At 34.8% G+C, this 21,531-nt stretch overlaps 1 protein-coding gene across 1 annotated transcript; it reads left to right on the top strand.

Moving 5' to 3' along the window:
* The first annotated feature begins 16,275 nt into the window (after positions 1–16,275).
* LOC114649499 (trace amine-associated receptor 1-like) lies at positions 16,276–19,689 on the top strand. Its single transcript, XM_051924159.1, has 2 exons — positions 16,276–16,354; positions 18,573–19,689. The coding sequence occupies exons 1-2, from the start codon at positions 16,319–16,321 to the stop codon at positions 19,638–19,640; spliced, it is 1,104 nt and encodes a 367-aa protein (XP_051780119.1). The 5' UTR covers positions 16,276–16,318; the 3' UTR covers positions 19,641–19,689.
* Positions 19,690–21,531: the final 1,842 nt, after the last annotated feature.

The raw sequence follows: 21,531 nt of genomic DNA, 5'->3' as shown, positions 1-21,531 counted from the left end.
TTGTATGGTGGACAAACAAACATACATACATATATCGACTCTGCTTTATATATTAAGATATATGCTTAATTTTCCACATTATTAAATCCAATTTAATGTTTTTAAATGTATTATATGTACAATAATAATAAATGGTTTTGCTGATATTAATATTTACTTGCATCAATTCTGGTGCCTTATAAAAATTTGACATAGATTTTGAACTGAACAGGGGAGAACATTAATGTTGTAATGTGTAACTTTTATTATCCTGAATGGATTTACACAATCTATACACTGATGAAGTGTTTTTTGAAAGTTTCTCATTAGCTTTTGATTTTAGGGTAATTTGAGGAAGCTGAATATTTTTCCTGTTATTTTATGACTCCGTCTTTGCTTCCTCTGGGCACTCTGGGTTTTGACATCTCTCATTGTCATAGGAATTCTCCCACAATTCCCAGTTTATATGTCACTTTAAACATCTACAAAGTGTCCAAATTTTACAAACAGACATCACATTCAAAACGTTTTGTGTTTTTTGAATACCCAGTGTCACATATATGTGCATGGCAGACAACTTCAGGGCTAATGCATCCTGTGCAAAGAGTTGCTGCTGTCTTTCAATGCCTCTCTTCTTCCTTTAACTACAGGTCAGAAGACTGACAGCTCAAAGACCTTGGAGGATGTGTTATCTATTATGTTTAAGCTCACTCAAAGTTACCAGTGTGTATATACTTGTAAAAAGGTGTGAAATGGGTGCTTCTCATAATTAGCTTAAAATTACTTCAGGTTTCTATATTAGAAAAGACCAAATGTAAATTGTCAGTCGTCTCATTTTTACAAAAATAAGTAAATTAGATTAGTTCTGAGGCCATAAGGGGAACTCACTCCAAACACTTATTCCAAACGTACACATACAAGTAGTGAAGGTACACTTAGCTGGTATGTGCAAATGTAGGGAAATAAATTATTTTAATTGTTTGTTTTTAGCAATGACATGTGTAACATGTTGGCATGTTAACACATCATCCTTCAATGAAGTGTGTCTCAATGCCGTGGTTGCTTGCCAGCCTAAATACAGTCATATTTACAGGTAACAGTAAACAGTCTTGCAAGTTTTAGAGCAGAATCAGTCTGAGGCTACAATGTCCAAATTATAAATCATATGCCTGACACAATGGTTTTTGGAATTTATATTCTGGTAGCCTGTATATCATATAGAGCAGGGGTCCTCAATCACGGTCCTGGAGGGCCGTAGTGGCTGCAGGTTTTTGCTCCAACCCAGTTACTTAATAAGAAGCACTTACCACTCAAGTAACACTTCTGCTTCATTTTAGTGGTCTCGCTCATTACAATTTTGAGCACTTATTGTTCATTTTAGTCTTAAACAGCTGTATTCTTGGTTTTTAATTGCTCCTAATTAGCAATAACATTCAAATGACAAAAGACACCAGCATTTCTCCATTTAGCTTGTTACCATTTACACCTGTGTGTATTCATCAGGCACTATTGGATTTAATTAAATACTTGGAAGGAAAGTGAAGGACTGAGAATTACTCCTCCATTTTAGCCTTCAAATCATTTGGATGATATCCTTAGAAAGGGGAAGAAAATCTAGGATATGAGAATTACTTGACACAGCAGAGTTAAAGCACTAATAAGCCATGAAATTAAATTATTGGCAAGAATTGCTTTCTAATTAAACAACCGTGTTAGAACAAAAACCTGCAACCACTACGGCCCTCCAGGACTGTGATTGAGGACCCCTGATATAGAGGCAAAATAAGTTTGTAATGTTCTTCCGTCTCTGTTTTAGACATGAACTATGCTGGAAGAAACACTACATTTAATCTTAACATAATAGTAAAATAGAGGTGTAACTATGTACAGAGTATGCCTAAAAAGTAATAAGCGCTGTGAGCTGACTGTATAAAACCCCCCAAAAAAACCCTAGTAGGGAAAAAATGGAGGAAACCTTGGGAAAGACAGTTCAAAGAGAGACCCCTTTCCAGGTAGGTTGGGCGTGCAGTGGCTGTCAAAAACAAGGGGGTCAATATAATACAATACACATAAAAGTACACAAGTAATCCTCAATACAATATACAGTAATAGTAAAATAAAAATATTACAAGTACAGAGCAGAATTTAACAGTAGATAATATCACATAATACGATTTGGATGGATTTGTAAAAAGTACACCCATACTTTTGAGTAAGAATAATTATTACTGAAACACCAAATATTTGAGTGATTCTTTCAGGCCATGAAATCCAGAAACTGGCATTAGTCTTTGGAATCCCTGGGACAATTAATGAACTTCACTCAGAACTTCACTCACAAGGACGCTATCAAGGTTTTATACATGCAGGAGACCCCTATATTGACCTTATCAAGTGTGAACAGCTCTTTCTCAAGCTTAAATGACAGCACTGTTCAACCTTGTGAATATTCCTGCTCATCTGCATCTTCCATTGATACATTACCAGTTTCTCCAAGAAAGCCCAGCACAACAGTCAATGGGTTCACCCTCTGAATTTCCAATCCCCCGTCTCCCTGTCAATATAGAGCTTCTGCTTCTGTCAGGCAATGAAAAATTCATTGGATGGGACCCTTTTCATCACCAAAGACCTTACCTCAGTGCTACCAGACATTCTTGGAAGAGTGGCTGAAGGCATTTATGATTGTACTGCCTGTCCATCAGGTGCACAATTAAGTCAGGTAGCATTTCAAAGAACCAGTTTCCTTAAATGAATGCTATGGATGGATACATCAGCTAAAACAGATAAACAATTTCAGATCCATACTTCAAGGTATTTGATGCCCTGAAACTGAAGTGAACTCAGTTTAAGAGGAAAGTAACACTGAAGCAGGCTCTTACCAAAAATGTCCGTGTGGACCTCTTATGTAAAGTGGTGAAGAAAGATAATTGCCTGGTGATTACTGAGAAAATGGCCAAGTCCATCTCTCTCTGCAGGCAGGAAGCAATTTATCAGGCCCTGCCATTGAAGATGGTCTGATTTTTTGATGCAACACAGACTCCAAATGGAACTACCTTTTCACTACATTAGAGAAATTTGGGTTTAGCCTGAATATTTGTGCATGGATCAAACTACTGTATACCAATCCAGAAGCTTCAGTTTGTATTAACAATATTTGCTCAGACTACTTTAAACTAGAACGTGGTACCAGACAAGGATGCCCCTTGTCACCGCTGCTATTTGCAATCGCTATTGAACCACTGGCAGTTCACTGTCAAAATGCTTATCAGATAAAGGGGATTATCAGAGAAGGACTGGAACAGAACATTTCTCCATATGCAGATGACATGGTACTGTATATATCAGACCCACAAAATACTGTGCCTGCAGTCTTAACAACACTTACAGAATTTCAAAAGATCTCTGGTGTCAGAATTAATTTGAATAAAAGTGTGCTCTTTCCAGTGAATTCTCAAGCATACAATATTAGATTTGGACACTTTCCCTTTTACTATTGCAGATCAGTTTAAATACCTAGGGGTAAATATCACAAGTAAACGTAAATCTCTTTATCAACAAAATTTCGCTGTCTGTATGGCAAAAATTAAGCAAGACTTGCATAGATGATCAACCCTCCATCTCACTCTAGCTGGAAGAATTAACGTTGTTAAGATGGTTATCCTTCCTAAGCTTCTCTTTTCATTTCAAAACATTCCAATATACATCAATAAATCATTCTTTAAGCAATTAGATTCAACCATAACCTCATTTATTTGGAACCTAAAACATCCACATATCCAAGGAGCGATTCTACAAAGTCCTAATTCAGAAGGTGGCATGGCTCTGCCTAACTTTCAGTTTTATGACTGGGCAGCAAACATACAAGCTATAAAAACCTGGACACAAACAGATGAACATACACAGGCTTGGTGCGCAATAAAAATAAAATCCTGCAGTACTTCCTTATATTCCCTGCTTTGTGCCCCAATAAATGCAAGTTATCACCAATATACTAATAACCTAATTGGGCATCACTCACTCACAATATGGAAACAATGTAGAAAGCATTTTAAGATGGGGAATCTTTTATCTGTGGCACCTCTGCATGAGAACCACCTTTTTCAACCCTCGCAAACATATGCAGTTTTTAATATCTGGAAAACATTTGGGATTAAATTGCTTAAAGATCTTTATATAGAGAACATCTTTGCATCTTATGAACAATTACATTCCAAATTTGATTTTCCAGCAACACATTTCTTTCACTATCTTCAAATTAGAAACTTTGTCAAACAGAACCTGCCTGATTTTCCCCATCTCCCACCTTCCTCTATGCTGGAAAAAATATTGCTCAGTCTCAAGGACTCAGACAGCATTTCTGCAATATGTAAAAATATTTTACAGTCCCTCCCTTTCAAAGATCCAAGAGGACAATGGGAAAAGGATCTCTCACTCAACATATCAGAAAAGGAGTGGAAGGTAGCAATGCAGAGAATTCATTCGAGCTCCATATGCGCAAAACATACAATTATTCAGCACAAAATTATATATCGAGCACATCTGTCTTGCTTGAAATTGTCCAAAATGTTTCCAGGGCAAGATCCAACCTGTGAACGCTGCAATCAAGCTCCAGCCTCACTGGGTCACATGTTTTGGGCCTGTACCAAATTAACATCATTCTGGACAACGATTTTAAGTGCCTTTCAGACAACCTTGGTGTCACAATCCCTCCTAATCCACTAACAGCTGTGTTTGGTTTTCTTCCAGATGGGCTTAAAGTGCAGAAGGACAAACAAACTGTAATTGCCTTCACTACACTATTGGCACGCAGACTTATTTTGCTAAACTGGAAGTATCCTAACTCTCCTCTTTTAAGTCAGTGGGTAATTGATGTTTGATATTATTTGAAATTGGAAAAAATCAAATTCTCACTTAGAGGATCTGTGCAGAAATTTTTCAAAACCTGGCAGGATCTAATCAATAATATTTTAGAATAAGCTCTTAAAGCACTGAGGAAGTAGATTCTTTTCCCATTTCTTTTTCTTCTCCATTTATCTTTATCCGCCTATTAAACTCTTCAATTTATTTATTTTTACTATTTTTAAGTTTTAGTCCATTGGCCATGCTCTCTTTCTCAGGGGTGGGGGTTGATTTGTTTTCAATCCTATTTTTTTTGTAAAAATGACTCTATTTGTATGGAATGATTACAATAAAATCAATAAAATTTATTACAAAAGAAGAAGAAGAATACAGGTCCTTGCAATGCCATTTGAGTGACATAAGGATTGACACTAAATACTGACACAGTGCATTAAATGATACTGTACATGCCTGTGTTTTGGAGGGTTGCATCCCTGGTTTAAGCCCAAATTTTTTGTTAATCTCCCAAAAGTGTGTAGCTGGCACTAAAGATCAAGCTAAAACTCAACATAGTACACTGGTAACTTTAATTATGTGACAAGAGTTCAAAAGAATACTCCTGTAAGATAATAATACTAGTTCTTTACATTTATATGAAGATAAACAGAAAATAAAAGAGCACCCAGAATGGATCTCTGAAAAAGAGGAATTGGAAGTCACTGAAAAGTGTCTATCAGTTAGATATGACCTGAACCTGTAAAGAGCAGCCCGTTTGAGCCCCACCAGATGCTCTAGCCGCAACATCAAGATCTCATGGTCAGTAGTGTTAAAAGCTGCAGAAAGGTCAAGGAAGACAAGGACTGTGCCCACCTGAATAAGTAATAAGAGAGATGTCATTAAATACTTTCAGGAGGACCGTCTCAACATCATGATAATGCCTAAAGCCAGATTGGTAGTTCACAAATAAGTTATTGGAGTTAAGATGATCAACCAATTAATTATAATTCTTTCTAAAATTTTAGCCAAAAATTGCAATTGAGAAATTGGGTGAAAATTAGCTAACAAGGCAGGATCTAATTCTGTCTTTTTAAGACAGGGTCGCACCACTGCAAGTTTAAAAAATGAAGGCACAACCCTCTCAAGAAATCAAAAGCTTCCAGTAAGAGGTGTGGTGGAACAAAAAAAAGACTCATCAGAATAAATTAATAAAACACGACTCAACAAAAAGATCACTCATTTTAGGAAAACAAACAACCAAAGGGTTTGACGTACTGTATATACTATACCATGTTAAGTCCAAAAAAAAGTTTAAAGAATTGGATATTGCAATTTACAAACCAACTGTTATAATGGGAGATTCACACTTAAAAAACATACAGAATACAATGAAGAAAATATAAAGATTAATTGTTACCCAGGAGCAAAGATTATAAACTTGATTGAGATATTGAAGACATACCCCATAAAAAAACATACAATGATCAAACAGTCCCAAATTATGTGGTACAGCAAAAAACACATAGTAACAAGAAAAATGTTCCATCAATGGCAGAATATTTAAATTAATAATACCTATCCCAGAAAAGATGACAGAAACAAATCAATTACTGGAAATGAAACAAAATGTGATTAATTCATCTAGAACATAGAACTAACAGACAATCAGTATTCTTTCCAAAGGCCTAACATTTATCCCAACCCCACGAAAAAATACAACAAGCATACAAGCATTTTGGTTGGACTTGAAAATTATCACTGAAAATTTAAAACGCTGACTAAAATGAAGTGCAAACAGAAAGCAGACCACCTTTTCTACTTACAACCTAAGGGTGACCAAATAAGTCCAAGAATAAAAGAATTGATTTAAAAAAAAAAAACAGAAATAAAGGCAATTTTAGAAGACTTTTTAGAAGACAACATAACAAGGGGAGAAATGATAGCACTCAGACAACTAATAGAACGGAGGAATTTGGTAACAAAACTAGCAGACAAGGGAATCATGACAGTTATTATGAATAAGGATGATTATGTAAAAGAATTACTGAGAAACTGAAACATGCAAATTATTACAAATGAATTACAGAACCCTTACAGAACACACAAACACAGAAACAAATATACAAAATACTAGAGGAATGAAATAGCATAGCAATAACGATACATACAAAAAACATACCCTAGAGTAAGAAGGTTGTATGTGTTCCCAAAGTCCATAAAAATCTCAAAACATGGACAGAGGCCTACATCAACCTATTCCAAACCCTACACAGGGCAAAAATGGGCTTTGTCTCCAAAAGTTAAAAAATATAAGTAATACTCACAAAATATATTACCAGTCACATCAGAGGGAGAATGATCATAAACCTCTAGTTTGTAGAGGAAAGTGCAAAAAAAAATATTATAACAAAAACACTGAGATAGATGCATTTAAAGCAAAAACACAGGGTACCCTGAAGGCAAAATATAAGCAGTACACACACGCTTGAGCAAAAATATTTCCATAAATGCACAACATAATAAATATAAGAAATTTGACAAATGGGAAGAGACCATTCAGTCCACCAAGCCTGTTTGTTTAGCTAATAGCTAAGCCATCCCATTATCTCATCCATATTTTTATCATAAGGTTATGAAAGTTTCTGTTTCAACTACATGTATGATAGTTTGTTATGGAGTCCCACAACTCTTTAGATAAAAAAGCGTTTCCTGGCTTCAGTCTTAAATGCACTTCATCGCAATTTTAACTGATGTCTTTGAGTATGTGATTCACCCTTAAGTGGAATGAATTTTGCTGTAACTACTTTATCAGTGCCTTTGAGGATTTTAAATATCTGGATTAGGTCTCCACACAGTCTCCCCTGCTTGAGACTAAAAAGGTTTAAATCACTGAGTCTGTTAGAGTAGGGCCTCTCCTTATGTCCTGGGATGTAGTTGGTCACTGTCCTCTGCACATCTTCAGGTGTGACTATGTAATTCTTGTAAACTTATGTGGCCAAGCCATAGCTTACATTGTTTGTTTTTTTTGACCATTCATACATTTTGCAGGCAATCCACATCCAATACAAGTGTGTACAGACAGCTATCCTGAATATGTTGTGTATGTGAAAAATTAATAAAAACAAATCTACCAGACCGACGCAACCAAATGGACAACCGTGAACATCAATAGCATGCTGCCTGCTGTGTGACTTAAAATTGCTTTCAGTGAAGGAAATCTGCAAATTCATCGCCTCATGATGGCAAGAAAAAGAAAACAAAATAAAAAATCACAGCTATTGCTTTGAGCCTCTTTGAATGGTGCAGGGTCTTAAATTAAGATACTAGGCTGCCATTATTAGGGGATGATCTTACAGACGTCTATGTATAAAAATTCCAAATAAAGGTTTCAAGTGTAGGCCATATTCAAGTTGCATATTTTACTATTAGAGTTTGTACCAGATATTAGAAGGTCAGATTTTACGTATGAGTAAAAAAAATTAGAATTGCGCTGCATTATAAAAATAGACCTTGCCATTTTCAGTTGAGGAAAGAATGCAGGGGCATCAACCAACAAAATAAAATAAAAATGAACTAATAAAAAATTAGATTAATTAATAATAAGAAATGAACCCATTAATGATTCCTAGACAGACCCTAATACTGTGTCATTAATGTACTACCAGTCTTTGCATAAAGGAAGAATATATGACTTATTTAGTCCTAAAATGAAAACAATGAATGAATACATTAAAAAAACTTTGGAAAATTCTACTATCCAAAAGTAGCTTTGGAGCCAAGTTTTTCTTTGTTAAGATCTTGTATTGATAATGATTTAGACATTAAACATAATTAACCACTTCCTGTGGTCCATGATTTTTAGCAAAATTTGATCTAAGTACATAGTTGTTATAATCTTACTTGAGCAAGGGAGGACAGTGAGTGGAAGGCTGCTTATAGTATAAGCAATCGACATGGATATCTAGTAATGCAATATACCTTAAATAAGGCACTGGCAGTCTTTCAACCTACTGTTATAATCTTTTGTGTGTTGTTTTGGGAATATTGTAGATAAATTTATTAAATCTTCATCTACTGTTTTGATCCACACACTGTTCTTTATCTGGTTTTATCTTGTCTGTGCAAAGTCATTTATTCATCAAACTAGAAAATTATAAGCTTCGCAAAACATAACGCTTTCATTCTTGGATATCTTATTACTCAACAAGATCTTAGTATAGCCCAAATAGTCTTAGAAACTTTTAAGCTTTGCTAAACAGGACCAACAATTTTTGGGTTTTGCAAATTATAAAATGTTCATAAAAGATTTTACTTCTCCTATGGCACCTATTACTGCTCTAACTCAGAAACCCAAACTTTAGTTCCAGTGGACAACTGAAGCAGAGAAATCTGTGATTTATATGCAATGTGATCGTTATGCACAAAAAAATTAGTTGAAAAAGAAAATACTCGGTCAAAATGTAAACTGTTTAAATCGCAAACAAAAACAGCCAAATGCTAAATGAAGGCCAACTTTCCATAAATAATCACAAGCAAATTTCAAAACTCACTTTACAAAACACAAAGAATCCTTTCTTACAGAACCTATTTTAAGACATCCAGATATTGGACTTCAGTTTGAATAAGAAGCAGAGATGTCAAGTAATTCCTGTTATTCCCAAATACTTCCTGAAACTGGTGAACTCTACCCATGGACTTTGTTAAAAAAAAGACTCATGGAATGATATTGTAACGTGAGTAATACCAGCAGCTATGCCGCCTGCATTTCAGAACAAGTAATCCACCTGAAGCTAAGCATGTTTGGGCCTGGCTCGTACTTGAATTTAAAACCAAACAGAAAAACTTGCATTACTGCTAGAAGATGAGTTGGTGAGGCCAACAGAGGGTGCTTACCCTGTGATCTTTATAAGAATCCCAGTGCCATAGTGCAGTGGCTAGGACACTTTGCTGATAGAAAAGGAGTCATTCTAAAGATAACCAAGGTCCTGACTAGTCATAAAGCATCCAGGGGCATCTTTTGAAAAGAGTATTATTTGACAAAATGTTGATGTGAAGTGTATAATGTGTGAAGACTGAAATCCAAATATCAAATAAACACTTTCACAAACGGTACAATAAAACAAGTGCGCTTTTATTCAAGTATATATCTGAAGAAAAAGATATTCTTCAATTAACATGTTACTGGCAATGTGTAAAAATTCTCAAAATCAAGAGGTTGTGGGTTTGATCCTAGGTCTTCCTCACATTTACTGTTGTGAGTGCTGAGCTGCTATTATTGTTACTATTACAGTATGTAATAAAAGCATCCATCCATTATCCAACCCGCTGTATCCTAACAATAGGGTCACGGTGGTCTGCTGGAGCCAATCCCAGCTAACACAGGGTGCAAGGCAGGAAACAAACCCTGGGCAGGGCACCAGCCCACCACAGGGCACACAAACACACCCACACACCAAGCACACACTAGGGACAATTTAGGATCGCCAATGCACCTAACCTGCATGTCTTTGGACTATGGGAGGAAACTGGAGTACCCGGAGGAAACCCATGCAGACATGGGGAGAACATGCAAAATTCACACAGGGAGGACCCGGGAAGCGAACCCGGGTCTCCTTACTGCAAGACAGCAGTGCTACCCACTGCGCCACCCTGTAATAGTAACATACATTTGATTTTAGTCTGTAACAGCTGGTGTAAATTTATGGTACTTGTAAAAGCTAGCACTGAAAGGATAAAAGCAGACACACAAACACAGCTCAATCATTTCTTCTTGGTGACTTGTTGAGCAAATGGACACCACAGTGTCTATGGTGGATGCCTCTTTTCCTTGTACACAGACATTCACATCAACATGTCATTTGAACAATTTTTAGAATCCAAGAATAAAACAGAATTAAAAAATTTGTTCAAAATAAGTTTAATTCAAGAATAAAACTGAATTAAAAAATCATTCAAATGACATGTTGATGTGAATGTTTATGTGCGAGGAAAAGTAACATCTTGTACATGTTCCATAAATTTACACAGGATGTTACAGCCTCACATCAAATGTATGTTTTTGTTATATGGTAATTATAATAATAATAGCAGCTCACTATTCAAAGGGCTAAATACAGAGAAAATACAGGATTTGAACCTATTGCAACATCTAGTTGAAAATGAAATGCGCAAACAATAACACATACGAATGTCTTTTATTTTGTAACGACTGATAGTTGGGCTTTAGTAACATGTAAATTTTACAGTTTCTTTTTCTTCGGTTTTATTCTTGAAAAAAAAGCATACTTGTTTTGTTACACCTTTTGTGAAAGTGTTTCTTGGATATTTGGACATCATACATTCTACACTTCACATCAAAATGATGTCGTTATTACTATAACATATGAAAACATTTTCTGTTTTAGGTGTGACTTCAGCATTTCTTGCCTCACATTTCCTCTGTCATTCTATATTTACACTTATCGTTGTATACACAGAACACACATAAAACGAATGTATTTCAAATTATGATATTTCATTACCTATATAATTCCTTACAAATGCATCGCCAGATAAATGCTTCAACAATGAACTGAAATGTGAAGATTGCAGCAGGGTGATGCCTTCATCTGACTGAATGAGGGGTGGGGTTGTACAGGCTCTTTGTGTTCTACTAAACCAAACATTTGCAAAACAAAAGCAGTCTATTAGCCCAGTGATAAGGAGTTACAAGCTTCTTGGCGTATGTCAGTAAAATTTAAGGAGATCAGGGACAGTGCCATGCTGACGGAGTATGTGCCCAAAAAAAGAACTCCGACTGAACTCTCGGTACTATTGCTCGTGTACTGAAGTGTCAGCATGGCACTGCTAGATCCAAACACTTGCATGGAGAGTTGCTTGCATACTGAAATGTCTATAGCTGCAGGTGGAAGCTGCCATTGCACCTAAATAAAGAGTGGCATTGCACATGTACTTAGTGAGCATGCCTATGTCGATCAAAAACAGGAAGCTCAGCAGTCTACTTGTGGCTTTATGCTGTAGGAAGATAAGTAAAAAAATATAGGTAAACAACATTCAATGTGGCATTTATATAAGTAACATATAAATGTTTTTCAAATAAAGACCATCAAGAAACATAATCGTAAACGGAACTTTGCATGATTCCTTGGCAAGTTCGGTATGCCCTGCTGTTTCTTTGAAGGACATGCGTGTGGCAGATTCACTGGCAGGATAACGCCCAACCTGTTGCTGTATCCATACGATGCCATTTTTTGCCTTATGCCTGGTGCAGCTGCATTGTTTTTATGTATGAGTGGACGTTTCTTGTGGGGAGGGGTTCTGTTCTCTTTCTTCTATGTAGAACCCTCATCCTCATCTGAGTTCACCTCTGTTATAGCACGTCTTTATTTGACAACAGCAGTGTCAGATCGGGGAAAGCGTGAATGTGACTGAGAGAATAAAACCGAATAAAAAAAAAAACAAAAACACTAACCTTTACAAGTACCATAAATTTACACCGACTGTTATAGACTCAAATCAAATGTATGTTTTTATTCTATAATAGTAACAATAAGAGCAGCTCTCTATTCAAAATGGTAAATCTAGGAAGTGCCCAGACTGAAACCCGCAACCTCTTGATTATAAGTCAGCAGTTCTTACGGCTGCACCATCCAAGCGGTTGAGTCAGTGTCGTACCCTAACCCGATTTCTTTTTCTTTGGTTATATTCTTGAATAAAAGCGCACTTATTTTGTTATACTTGTAACTTTTGTGAAAGTGGTTATTTTATATTTTGACTTTAGTCTTCACAAATGATACACTTCATGTCAAACTTTTTTCATTAGTACTAAAACATGAAAAAAGTTTCTGTTCAACATTTCTTGCCTCACATTTCTTGTCATCCTACATTTACCCAGATTGCTGTAGACACGTAACACACATGAAATGCATGTGTTCCAAATAACAATATATTATCTTCACAGGTGGCGCAGTGGTAGTGCTGCTGCTTTGCAGTAAGGAGACTGTGGAAGATTGTGGGTTCGCTTCCCGGTTCCTCCCTGTGTGGATAGCGCTTTGAGTACTGAGAAAAGCACTATATAAATGTAATGAATTATTATTATTATTACTTACCCTATACAACTCCAGGCACCTCACACCCAGATTAACAGACTCGAGCTGAAAGACCTTTTTGTCCGACTTGCGCTACGGTGTTGGAGTGATGGAATAGCAGTCTGCTTGCTGCTTGTGCTGATCGATACATTTGCAAAACAAAAGATGATAATGGAGAGATACAAAGGAATTTAAGATGGCCTGGGATTCAAGTTTTTTGTAGGCTTCAGAGATTCTAGTGTTAAGAAGTACTCAGACCCCTTCACATTTTTCAGGTTTTGCTATGTTTCAGCCTTGTGCTAACATTATTTAAATAAATTTTTTCCTCACATCAAACAACACTAAAGACACCATAATAACAAACAGAAATTTCAGACATTTTTGCAAATTTAATGAAAATTAAAAACTGAAATTTCACATTGGCACCAGTATTCAGATCCTTTTCTTTTGACACTTATGATTGGCTCAGATAAATTCCATTCTATTGAACATCATTAAGATTTTTTTAACATCTTGTTTAGACTCCACCTGTGGTCAGTTCAATTGGTTGAATGTGATTAGAAAAGGCATGCACCTGTTTATTTAAGGTCACACAGTTACCAATGTGTACCACAGCAAAAATGAAGTCATGAAGTAGAAGGTATTGTCTGCAAAGCTTACAGACAAGATTGTATCGAGGCACAGATCTGGGGAAGGCTACGTAAAATTCTGCAGCGTTGAATGTCCACAAGAGCACAGTGGTGTCCATAATTCTTAAATGGTAGAAAGTTGGAACAAGCACAAGTCTTCCAAGAAGGGCCATGGTAAAAGAGGTGGCCAAGAACCTGACTATCACTCTGGCTGTGCTCCAGAGAATCTGTGTGGAGATGAGAGAAACTTGCCAAAGGACAATCATCACTGCAACACTCCACCAATCTGGACTTTATTACAGTGTCCAGACAGAAGCTCCTCCTCATTAAAAGACCGAAAGAAGCCCAATTGAAGTTTGCAAAAAGAAGCTAAAGGACTCTCAGACTGTGAGAAGAAAGACTCTCTGGCCTGATGAAACTAAGATTAGTATTGTTTCTGGACGAAATCAGGCACTGTTCATCACCTGCACAATAACTTTCCAGCATCAGGCTTTGGGGTTGATTTCAGTGGCAGGTACCTGGGGCTTCATGTACAACGCCGTGCGTAGAATTCACACTATAACATGGCGTACGGACAAAAGCGGAAATGTGCTTACGCACAAAAAAATCCAGATGCATAAATCTTTACGATCTTCTATGTGCTCTGTGTGCACTATCAGCTTCTTAAACAGGCTTTCTCTTCCTCCGACAGGATACAGAATCCATTACATTTGTAATATTACAGCTCTCTGAATAATTATAATACTGAGATGTATACGTGATATCATTTTCATGATGATAGGAGTTAAAGCATGTTATTAAACATGGGAACACGGTGGCGCAGTGGTTGTTCATGCCTCACGCAAGATGCTTGCTGCACCATGTGTGACCTTTGATACAATAAGTTATTGCAGCAGTACTGTCTCTTTCAAACGTACTAACCCCCAATTCCTGTCATTCCTTTTCTTTCTCCAAGTAACCAATCGCCACACAATCAGCTCTGTAATAGACGTTAAGCCATCTGTAAGCTTAGAACGCAGATTCTTCAAAACTTTTAAGGAACATTGAAATATCTTTGCAGTACATGTTTAATTAATCTATCCATCTGTCTTTCCGCAGTGTCGCGCCAGCCCCAGCAAGAATACAGCACGAGGCAGGAATAATCGGGGCACCAGCTCGTCGCTAGCGCTGCGACACCGTGTCCTCACATGTTTAATTATTAACAATATAGATTATTTAAATGATGTTAACATTTTATCTGTATAATGTAATAAACATATTTTGCTGCATTTTATCTTAAAAATTATATCGTCATCATATGTAAATACGCGCTTTATAAAGTGGTGTAGGTTGTGCAATATTATAACTGTATCGCAAGTTTACAGTGAGGTAATTGTACATGTAAGTACAAACAGTTCTATAAGGAGCACTTGATAGATTGATTGAGTGCGTTTATAGTTCTTGGGATGAAACTGTTTCTGAACCGCGAGGTCCATACAGGAAAGGCTCTGAAGCTTTTGTCGGATGAGAGCAGTTCAAATAGCAAATGGCTCAGGCAGCGTGTGCTCCTCATTCAAATTTTACTAACATTTTTCTTTCTCATTTTTTTCTTCAGGTTAGTAATGTATTACTTTATTGTTTTAAAGAGAGTTTACTTTTCTTTTGGTGAATTACATAACAGCTAACATCAGACAAGAGTATGCACAAGTAATAGTTTAAAATGTATAAATTTATCTGTATCAATCCCAGATCATCTTGTCAAGTTTTGCTGGAGCCACTTCTTATCTGGGAAAAAGTTGACACAAGTTTGGGCTTCACGTCAGCCTATGAAGAGTAAGAGTAAAATATGTTTTATGTATTTGCAATAGTAAAAAAGTTCATGTCCACAGCATTTACTGTCTCTCTCTAAAGCAGACCTGCTGATATCATAGGATGATGGACTGGGTTGAAATCTGGCAGCATCACAAATCATAGCTTCTGGTTAGTAACTTGTCACATTAATGTTAAGTGGGCCTCAGCTCATGTTTTTCACATTTGTACTGTTGGTGTCACCAGTCTAAATCCTTTACCACTAGAGTGCTATGATGTGGAATGAGTTTTTATTTTTTGTCTGTTAATTAGATAAGTAATCTTTTCTTGTGTATTTTGTTATTGTTTGCCAAACATTGCCAATGAGCAGAAAATGTAAGTGCTCTGTTCACAAGACAACATGCAGCTTCTTTATGTGAATAAATTGCTAGGCTAGATCAAGATTAACAAGCAAATCAACTTTAACAGAGCTCCACCTCACACATAGCTACACCAATGTTCTTCAATGACACAATCACAAGCTGCCTCTATTTTAATGTCACCTATTTGGTTGCAGTAAATGTGAAGTATATCTTTTCCATAAGAAAAAGTCATACCACTTTTATTATTTGCCAACAACACTACAGCATATCTTCTAAATAAATGACAGTATTGTGTTCTCCAATGACCATTCTAATTAATGATTTTAGGATTTAGTCACCATCTCATAAACTCATTATCACCCCTCATTATATATTGGAACATTTTTCAGCAGGGAATTTTTAACACATGATAAATACTTAAACTTATTTCTACCATGAGACTCTTGCTTAATGATCAATGTAATGTGTTGTTTACCAGTGAGAGTTGTTTGAACCCTCAATGCACATATGTTTTCCACCCTTTGCATACTTATGATAAATCTCTTCTGAAAAGGCCGATATATTAATACCAAAAATATTCTTTCCTGCTTTTGTTGGACTCCAATACAGTGCAGTATATATAAATGACAGATAAGTTATGTCTCGTCACAACAAGAACAGAAATCGAGTCAAGGTACGTAAGGTATGCTTTTACTTTGTTATTAGTTTCTTGAAATACTTTAAAATGACACATTTTTACAGATTAATACATTTTTTCTTTAAAGTTTATGTTAATAAAAAGTGTGTTTTTAAGGGAAAGCTTATGAATTCTTCAGGTCTTCCTGATTTCTTTTCATGGTGATAATGATTGTCATTATTCACAGAATATAAAATTAAATCAATCATTACATATTACATTCCCAGTTTAAAATGTTTAATTGCAACAGATTATTACTTTAAAAAGTACTCTTATCATTTAACAATATTGACTGATTCTAAATTGCTCTAAATATACTATATGCAGTCACATAATATTTAATTTCAGTAGACACCAAAATCTACAGACGCAAATGCAGTAGTTGCTAGTATATATCTTTGATCTGCTTTGTTATTCTTGTATTTGCAGTTTTTGAAGTATATCCTTTATTCCCTCAACATATTTCAGAAAAAAATAATGAAATTGCTTTATATAGATAATATTACTACACACTTATAATTTTGTTAGATTTCTTTTTATATAAACGAAGTAAAACAAATTAAATTAGTACTTTGAAAATTATTGTCAGACTTTTCCTTTTCAAAAAGCAGTAATTTAAGTCAGTAGCATTATGAAATGGTCGATAATTCAACCTTTTCATGGGTTGGATCAGAAAGTTCCTAATTTTACAATTACAACTACCTATTCATGTATGAATGCTCAATAACCTTGTTAATTGTTAAGTAATTCATGATTCACAAAATATTTAGCTTCTTTAAATTGATTTAATGTTTCTCTGCTTCAGCATTAGCCGAGTAATTTAAATGATTCTACAATAATAAGAAGTGGTGCGGTTTTAAGGTAATTTGTTTCAAACATCTCAAGTCAGATTGACTGCATGACATTTTTTAGAAGCGCCAGTTTAGAACTCTCTGTCTAAATAAGCATTAAAACCTGTTTAATTGGGAAATAGCCAAAGGTTTATATAGTAAATCAGTACACAGGAACCTTTATTTTCATACCTTTTTCACCTTAACATATTCTCAGCTAATCCTCAGTTTTCTATAAAATGCATAAAAACAAACAAGTCACATTTTAATAAGTTGGAAAGGCAATAAACATCTATGAGTTTCAATTACCATGTTACAACATTGTAAATGTGTACTGTATTTTATTTCCGAGATTAGGTGAAGAAATCTGCAAGTACTGCATAAGTACGGATAGCAATTAGAATTAATGTCTCTGATTAATTAGAATAAAAACATACTGCACACTAAGTATTGTAATACAAAATAGGTAGGTATATGCAGAGAAATTTAAGAAGAGATATACCAGGAGCATTTAAAAATGCTTGTGACAAAGTATTGAAATAAGTATATTTGATAAAAGAATAAATAAATTGGTCTGTATGGTTGTGGTCTACAGATCGGCAACCTGGATTACATTTGGAGTTTAAATGATACAATTCATCTCTTTTAAGCACATGTTTTAAATGTTACAAATTACCTCTGATAGTAATTTTTTATTATAAAAGAACATAATTGTATTTAGCCATTGTGGAGTTTTTAGCAAAAAAAGGCAAGTAAGTATAGAAAGAGTAATTTTATAATATATATAGCTGTGGGATTTTTTTGCATTTTCAGCATTTTTCTATCAGTTTACACATGTCATCAAACAACTTGAAAAATGTTTCTGTCTTATGAATGCTCTGGAAAAGAAAAGTTGTTTAAGGTTACAGTGTGCTAACAATTTATTGTACAAAATCTGTAGTTTTATTACGGGACGTCTTGTAAAATGTACAGTAATTCAAGTCAATTTCTTCCAATATTGCCTTAGTTCTACTTGTATATTACCTTTGATTTCCACACCACATCCTGCTGCATGGATATTCTTAAATCAGTGAAACTGATATCTTGTTTACCCCATCATATACTGAATCTTGTAATTAAACTGTTTATTAATACAATGAACCACCCAGTGCCAAAAGAAATGAGTTCTGCTAAACTACATTGACACATTACTATTTTATCAATTTAAACAAATGAATCATGAAAATCAATGAATCAAATGAATCAATGAAAAATAAGCACAAAGTAAAGTTTTCTGAGAAGTATGTAATACTTATAGAATAGGTGAATAGATTGTATTGCCTCACTAAAAAAAGCTATAGTACATTAATCATTTGCATGTAATGATTTTGTTTTTCGTTTTTTAGGCAAGGAATATTTCAGCTGCAGCTCAGAATAAAATGAATTTTACCCAACGTGGGATTTCAGAAAATAAACAACTGTGTTATGAATCTGTAAACAACTCATGTTACAAAGGAATCTACTCTGTTCATGCTCCTGTTATAATTTATAGCGTAATGTGGACAACAATTGTTGTGACTGTTTGTGGAAACTTGCTGGTTATCATCTCAATATCACATTTCAAGCAGCTGCACACACCTACAAATTTCCTTGTCCTCTCACTAGCAGTTATTGACCTTTTGCTAGGAGGATTTGTTATGCCACCAATTATGGCTCGAATTGCTGAAACCTGTTGGTATTTTGGAGAACTCTTCTGTAAGGTTCATCTCAGCTCTGCTGTCATGTTCAGTACTGCTTCAATTATTCATCTGTCATTAATCTCGATTGATCGCTATTTTGCTGTTTGTCATCCACTAAGGTATAAGACAATGATCAATGCATTTCTTACAGTTAGTTTGATATTAATAAGCTGGATTCTATCAGCAATACTAGGATTTATAATTTTATTTCTGGAGTTAAATTTAAAGGGGCTAGATGAAGAATATATTCAGAAGATAAAATGTGTAGGCAGTTGCTTTCTAGTTCAAAATGAAATATCAGGTCTGCTTTCCTCGTTATTCTCTTTCTACATTCCAGGTTTTGTTATGATATGCATCTATATGAAAATCTTTTCCGTAGCAAGAAGACAAGCAAGGTCTATTAGAGATACAGCGCATCAAACAACTGAAGAAAAGAGGAGTGCTGCTTCAAGCAAACGTGAGAGAAAGGCTACTAAAACATTAGCAATTGTCTTAGGAGTCTTTCTGATCTGCTGGTTGCCATTTTTCTTGTGCAATGTTATTAGTCCCCTGGTAAACCACATGATTCCTTCTGTGTTAATTGAATTTTTTACATGGATTGGGTACATGAATTCCACTTTTAATCCTCTAATCTATGGTTTTTTCTACAGCTGGTTTAGAAAAGCTCTTAAGTTAATTGCTTTTGGAAAAATTTTTCAAAGTGATTCATCCAGGACAAAGTTATTTACTGACTGAAACCTCAAACCTTTGTCATTTTTGTATGATAGTTGATACTCTATTAAAATTAATGTCACAGATGTCACTTTAAGTTTAAAATATTGTACATCAAAAGAATGCTTTAAGTAAATGTTTTATTGCATAAGGAAAATGTCTCCCATGGTATCAAAATTTTTTTTAAGTTTATTGATTAACTGAAAATATTTGCAGAACTTTTAAAATTCTATGTACAAAAGTTATAATTTTGGGTATATATTTTGAAATTATATATGTTTTACAATTACATTCCTGGGTAGAAGAGAATAAAATTGCTGTTTTGGTTACACATATGAATAGAATAATTGTAAAAGTATTTCTTACAGCCACATAATTAATGTATAAGGTATTACATTTTTGCATTATTAATCACTGTTATTCACAGCATCCAGTTTTGTTTATTCTAATAAGTTTACATCATTTGTATATTAATGTAGTAGTACATTCATTTTTGTATTAATTTAAATATTTCTTTATTTAAAAGGGTTTTTGGGAAGACAACTGAATAATTAAAACTGTTCCAACAGATTTAAAACATGGCAGAACACAGTATGAGCTTTAGTTTAAATATAATGTGAACAGTCTGCTTAGATTAGGACATGTTGTGACAAACATATGTTTGTTACTGTATAGGGTGCAAGGTGAAAGTCGGCATTGCTGGACAAAGCTGAGCCATGTAAATGTTTTTAAAGGCATCTTTGTTTCCTTTGAGATCCAATAGTACGTTTTATAGCAGTCGTGGTGCTTAAATGTCACAGTACACTCAAACTGTTAACATATTTCAAGAAATAGTACATTTGCAGGTAAGCCACTTACTTAGTAATATAGTGTTTCTCTAACATTTTGGATTTACATTATAGACTGATGGTTTAACCTCTAGATCGTCCCATCTAACAACATATTAAATTGTTCTCATCTTTCTGATTTGCACTTGCATTATATGGATTGATGGATGACGGATGAATATATATTGTTTACTACTTCATTGAAGTGGCATTCTATAGTTTTACTATATATCTATATTTTGTCCTAGTGAGCAGAGACTGATCACTTTTAAAAACTGCAGGTAACTTACTTGTACATCTCAAAATAAAGAAACACTAATACAAACTATACAGATATTCAAGATTACAAGTGTATACATTTTCTTCGTATTACAACTTTTCTGGATCTGCTTTTATCACTTTAGGTGCTGTGCATGAATATAGTTTTACTAATTAAGCCTAGTAAATTATGAAAAATAAACCTTAGCATTCATTATCTGTGTGATACCTTGGGCTTAAAGCAGATGTAGTCACACAGACCTATTGAAATCAGTTTAATTCAATAGCTTCTTATTAAGTGCACATTCCTCTTATGCGTTGAGTACTATGTGAACACTGTATACTATACTAACAGAAAACATAATGATGGAACATTAACAGATAAATATCATGCAAGATAGACTGAAACATATTCAGTGTTTTTGGATTACTATTGTATTTGAACAGCTTCAGCAGAATTGTAGTTATTCTTAAAATACTGTAATTAAAAAATATGTTTCTAACTTTTTATATCTGGATTGACCTATATTCTAATACAGTTCTTAATGTGCTTACAGAATGAATGTGATCCTTCATGGAATACTGTAATTCACAAAACACTTTTACTTAATGAAACTACCGGTATTCATTTTTTAGTTAGACCTCACTTCATCCATCCATCCATTTCCAAATCCTAATATGCTGACCAGGGTCATGAGGAAGCTGGAGCCTGTCCCAGAAAGCATCAGGGACAAGTTAGGAACATTCGCTGGACAGGGTACTTGTTAAAACCTTTCTTTTAGATATTAATTGTATCATCAAAGTTAAACATACATCAAAACAGATAAACT

Source organism: Erpetoichthys calabaricus, chromosome 3 (assembly GCF_900747795.2).
Source record: "Erpetoichthys calabaricus chromosome 3, fErpCal1.3, whole genome shotgun sequence".
Classification (NCBI taxonomy): Eukaryota; Metazoa; Chordata; class Cladistia; order Polypteriformes; family Polypteridae; genus Erpetoichthys; species Erpetoichthys calabaricus.
This window is presented reverse-complemented; position numbering and strand designations above follow the sequence as displayed.

What these genes read in the sequence shown, in the direction of transcription:
- LOC114649499 (XM_051924159.1), top strand. Translation starts at nt 16,319, where the DNA reads ATGTCTCGTCACAACAAGAACAGAAATCGAGTCAAG. An exon ending in AGAACAGAAATCGAGTCAAG is followed by an intron (nt 16,355 to 18,572) that starts GTACGTAAGGTA and finishes TTCGTTTTTTAG; the next exon opens with GCAAGGAATATTTCAGCTGC.